The following is a 5,293-nucleotide window of genomic DNA, read 5'->3' as shown; positions in this document are numbered from 1 at the left end:
TTGCTGGCTTCCCCATTCCCTGTCCTTTGCCCCTTCTCATTTCTTATTTCGCTTTCCCTATGCAATGGGAAGAATGCAGGGAAGAGAGAGAAAGCACCCCCCAGGGTCTATCAAGCCACAATCCTTTTTCCTCCAATTCCCCACCCCATCGGGATCTAGGACACACACACACGGGCGAGGCATATTTTTGAAGCCACTGGGGCTAAGACTCAAACCCTGGCTGTACACGTGGGATCCAGTTTCCTCCATGCAGTGCTTAAGTGCTGTGCTCCGGGGCCAGCTCTGGCCTCTTCTTTCATGGGAATATGTAAACTAGATGACGCCATGACCTGAAAGGGGGGTTATTTGATTTCACCTTCACATTCTCTTCTGTTCTCGCTCCTTCCTAGTCTTTACCACTCTTGTTCTTGGCGGCTCCCTGCTTCATCAGCATTCCAGGCATTGACTTCCTATGCTTTTGTAGTCACCATCTATGATTAAGAAACCATCCATCCTTCTCCCTTTCCGGTGTGAAAAAGCCTGAAGCCTTCTACTAAACATTTAGCACGTGTCTTGTATAACCTAGGATGAAGAGCAACTCTTCAATAGCCTCCTCACCAGGCAGTACACACTGCTGTCAACCATTTTTCTTCTGTCCCATGAACTCAAATAATTGCTCCAATGTTCTGAGTAGCTGTTATCCACAACAAAAGAAGTAGAAACCATCGGGGTTTTTTATAATAGGTACACCATATTAAAAAAAAAAAAATAATGCTCATCTAGTAAGGTGTGAAGTAATTCAACCTGTCGGTTCAACGTCTCATGAAGTATTGCAAATTACAGCAAAATGAGAATAATAAAAATAATGATTGGGGAAAACATAGAAAAGATATTGAATGTTGAAGTGGGGAGATTAATGTCTCTGTACTGACTGACATGCATGGCATTCCCTTTTGAAAAAACAATGTAATACACTGTAAAGTTATATGTAATCCAATGTAAGATAAAGAAGGTTATGATGATCATAAAAAATAAAAATGAATAAATAAATAAAATTACAGCATCCGAATGACAGTTAAAAAATACACATACATATACATACACATCTAATTTAGATGAAGCTTTTACCACTCTCAACCCAAGACCTTCTACTGTTATAAAAACATACATTCTCCATATTACCTGAAGCTTGACATGATTCACACAAAAGGAAAACGAAACAGTTGCCCAGTTTTCCTAAGAAAAATGCCCCCTTCCCAATTGAAAAATATCCCATGTATGGTCTAGAACCCTGTGACTTGGGAATCAGTCAGCTGAAGCATTTCCTGGAGATAATGAATTCTTTTTTTTGGGGGGGGGGGTTTTGCGATAGGGCGCGTGCGCTCGCCAGACAGACACAGACAGAGAGATAGAAAGCGAGAAATCACCCCCCCCTGGGGGATGGTCGTGCTGCAATCCCTTCTCCTCCATTCTTCTCTAGGGATTTTGGGCACGCATGCACATTCACCCAGCGTGAGTTTAAGCTGGCAGGTCTGAGACTTGAACCATGGTTTCTGTGCATACACACACACACACACACACACACACACCTTGTGTGATTTTTCAAACCACCAGTTTGGGAACTTGAACTGTGGTCAGTCATGTGGGAATCCTGTGCCTTAATCATCACACCACCTGTTGACACCCAGATTGAGTATTGTATAACCTATCAGTTAACATCAAGAGATTCATCTTATTTCCAAACCTGAAGTTAGGAGACATTGAATAGTTCACAGCTACCTATAAAAAGTAAAGCAAGCAATGTAAGTGTTATTGGAAATGTCAGTGGGTTTCCTTCTTTCTTCTTCCTCTGTTACAGAGGAAAATGGAACTCCTAGTATTATCTTCTATACTACTGATTATCTTTAAAATTTTGAATTGTATATAGATATAAATATCTTTTTTAACTTTTTTTTTTGTGTGGGAGAGAAGTTTTTGCCATAGGGAGCATGCACTCACCAGAAAGACAGAGAGAAACAGAGAGACAGAAAGTGAGAAATCATTCCCCGGGGGGATGGCCATGCTGCAATCCCTTCTTCTCCATTTTCATCTCAGGATCTTGGGCACATATGCATACATACCCAGCGTGAGTTTAAGCCACCGGGTCTGGAACTCAAGCCACGGTTGACTACATGGGAGTCCAGTGACATAGCCATTACGCTAACTGCTGGTCCCAGATATAAATATATCTTCATGGTCACACTATGGCTGTTATAACAGTTTTAACCTAACTCATCTATATCACTAACATTTTAAAGAGGAACTAAGTTTCAGTGTCCAATATGAGACACTATTACTAAGATATGAAATCAATCAACTCCCATCAATCAAATGCATTGAAAGTAAAGAAAGATTAGCAATTTATCTTAAAAGGAAGAGACATTTCATGAGAACAGTTGTAAATGTCACTCAAGATGCTTTTGGTTAAATTTGCAATAGGACAGTAGCAGTTTGTGGAAGACAGAGTCTGAGCAGCTCGTCACTGTGGCGGGGTCTATTTCATCTTGAAACAAAATACGTAGGGGTACTTGAGAAATGATTATAGTTCCCCCCCGGGGGGATGGCCACGCCGCAATCCCTTCTCCTCCATTCTCCTCTTGGGATCTTGGGCGCGCACGCACACGCGCCCGGCATGAGTTCTAAGCCACCGGGTCCAGGATGCGAACTGCGGTAGACTACATGGGAGTCCAGTGACATAGCCATGATGCTAACTGCTGGTCCCGAGATAATGAATTCTCAACTCACCAGCATTCAAATGTGTTTGGAAAGAAACACATCAAAAACAAAATGGAAGAAAACAACGTAACATTGGCTTGAAAAGTAAGAGGCCTAGATGCCAGAACTGCTCCCACTGGCATGCAGGATAACCCTGGGTAGGTGCATACAGCACGTAAAAATCTTCCCCTCCATTCCTTCTTCATTAAAAGCATGAAAGGGCTGTCATAACACCTGTCTGACCTGATTTACAGGAGGACTGCCGAAGGACCCAGGATGAGAGCACGTGTCCAAAGTCTTACAGAAACTGCCGAGTATTAGCTACATAAATCTGAGGAGCAATTATTTGACCATGCTGCATCAGTAACTTGCTGCATCAGTAACTTGCTCCCCGTAACAGACATGAGACCTGCACATCAGCAGAGACCACTGAGCAAGAGGAGGAAGCCTCTGGAGCCCAGTGAGTCTCGAGGCAGCCTCTGAAGGGGTACTGGTGGATCCAGTCAGCACACACATAACTTTCTGAGCACTTACTATCTCAGGCCTGACGTGAGGCACGGGAGCTGAAAAATGCGGTCATGCTCACTACTTGTATGAAGCATTTAAACTGGCAGGTACTGGCCAGCTCAGTGGTACAGAGTTGCCACAAGGCTCTGCGATGTCGAGGCCACACAGGAAGGTCCTAGACTCATACCCTGAATCTTCTTGTACAGACTGGGCACGTATACATGCCCGTGAGCCAGGCTGGCTGAGGATGGGGTCCGATGGCAGCAAAAACCCCCGTTGATAGCCTTTCCGTCTATCCCTCTTAGGGAAGAAATATTAAAAAGTGAATACACCTTAAAAAAAAAAATGAGCACTTGCTAACGTCCTCCAACGGGAACTGCAGCTGTGTTACCTTAATGAGGTCTTCCCTGGAGGAAAACTCGGAAACCAAGTAATTTTCTCTGGTTTTGGTGTTGGTGATGGATACGTGCAGTCGATTCTGGGCCAGCTCATGCGCGTTGGAAGGAAGAATCGATTCCATTCCGCTTCTAAAGAAGAAAAATCGACCCACATTATTCACCTTTAATTATTGAACGCCTGGTAAATATTTTAGAAGGGAGAATGCTGAGCTTGCCACAGTTTGTACAGAGACTTGTCAACACTCTATCTTCATATACTGAAGAGGAGGAATGTTCTCTCTCTCTATAAATATATATATATGTGTGTGTGTCTGTGTGTGTGTGTGTACCTCAATCGGGCCATGAAGTCATAGCCAGGCGTCACTGCACCCAAAGACTGCTTTCTCGTTTCTTCAGCAAACTTATACGTAAACTGGTTACATTCCTGAAAAAGAAAGTAAGTACATGACTCTCTGCGTTACAAAAAAAAAAAAAAATTCCAGTTCTGAGGTGGTGGCATGGAAGTTAAGGCTCTGGATCCCCCATAGCCAGCTTCACAGCTGGAGCCCCAGACCCCACAACTTGAGATTCATGCTGGGCATGTGTGCATCGTGCCCAAGTTCCTAAGGAGAGCTGGAGGAGAAGGGATTGTGGTGTGGCCATCCCTCCTGGGGGGTGGAGGGGGGATCTGTCACTTTCTGTCTCTCTCTGACGAACATATGCACCCTACAGTAAAAACTAAAAACAACAACAACAATAAAAAACCCACCTGTGTGCTGATTATGCAATGCACGGGCTTTGATATGCCTCCCTCCAGACTGAGGGGGTCTCAGTCCTCTGTAGGTGTGCAAATCCCCTGCCTGGTCTGCTCCTCACACGCCACCTCAGTCTCTAGGCAAGTTATATGTTTTCCAAACCCCACTCTTTCTTTTCGTTTTAAAATACCCTGAATGGCCTTGTCCACATCTGAACAAAATCCGGGAAGGCTTGATCTGAATTCCAACTTAACACATCCCTCTGGAGATTTCCTCAATACAATTAGGCTCTTCTCCCACCTCAATTCTGTGGCCTCAGAAGCATTTTTTAAGTTTCTTTCTTTCCTACATGAGCAAGAGACTCAGAGAGAAAGCAGCAGAGAGACAGCGCCCTCAGAGGGGTCCTGGTGCTGCGATCCACCCCCAGTATCACTCAGCTCCAGAACACGGGCATGCATGCACCTGGCCTGTTCAGGAAGAGTTCTGGATGCAAACCCAGAACCTGCCCACCTGGGTCAGCTTCTCATTCCCATCGGCCCCCAAGAACCATTTTGGCTGCAACTCTGTGACAGCACTGATTACTAATGACAATGCCAAAGACAGACACAGGAGCCCTGTGGTTTGCAAATACTCAGTCTGTCTTTGGAGATCATCCCTGGGTGCTTGTTATTTTCTTTTTCTTTCTTTTTTTTTTTTTTTTTGAGAGGTTTTTGCTATAGGGCGCATGCGCTCACCAGACAGAGAGAGACAGAGAGACAGAAAGTGAGAAATCAACCCCCGGAGGGATGGCCACACTGCAATCCTTTCTCCTCCATTCTCCTCTCGGGATCTAGGGCACGCATGCACACGCGCCCGGCGTGAGTTTTAAGCCACCGGGTCCGGGACGCAAACCGCGGTCGACTACGTGGGAGTCCAGCGACA

At 44.9% G+C, this 5,293-nt stretch overlaps 1 protein-coding gene across 7 annotated transcripts in view; it reads right to left on the bottom strand.

Moving 5' to 3' along the window:
* Positions 1–5,293, bottom strand: part of PNPLA4 (patatin like domain 4, phospholipase and triacylglycerol lipase) — a 34,120-nt gene that overhangs the window by 22,131 nt on the left and 6,696 nt on the right. For all 7 annotated transcript variants that reach the window (XM_006147768.3, XM_006147770.3, XM_006147769.3 and 4 more), the window contains 2 exons: positions 3,968–4,062; positions 3,632–3,767 (listed from right to left, as the gene is read on the bottom strand). In XM_006147768.3, coding sequence (XP_006147830.1) covers positions 3,632–3,767; positions 3,968–4,062 — 231 coding nt within the window. The remainder of the gene's footprint in view (positions 1–3,631; positions 3,768–3,967; positions 4,063–5,293) is intronic.

This window comes from Tupaia chinensis, unplaced genomic scaffold (genome assembly GCF_000334495.1).
Source record: "Tupaia chinensis unplaced genomic scaffold, TupChi_1.0 Scaffold000222_1, whole genome shotgun sequence".
Lineage (NCBI taxonomy): Eukaryota > Metazoa > Chordata > Mammalia > Scandentia > Tupaiidae > Tupaia > Tupaia belangeri.
This window is presented reverse-complemented; position numbering and strand designations above follow the sequence as displayed.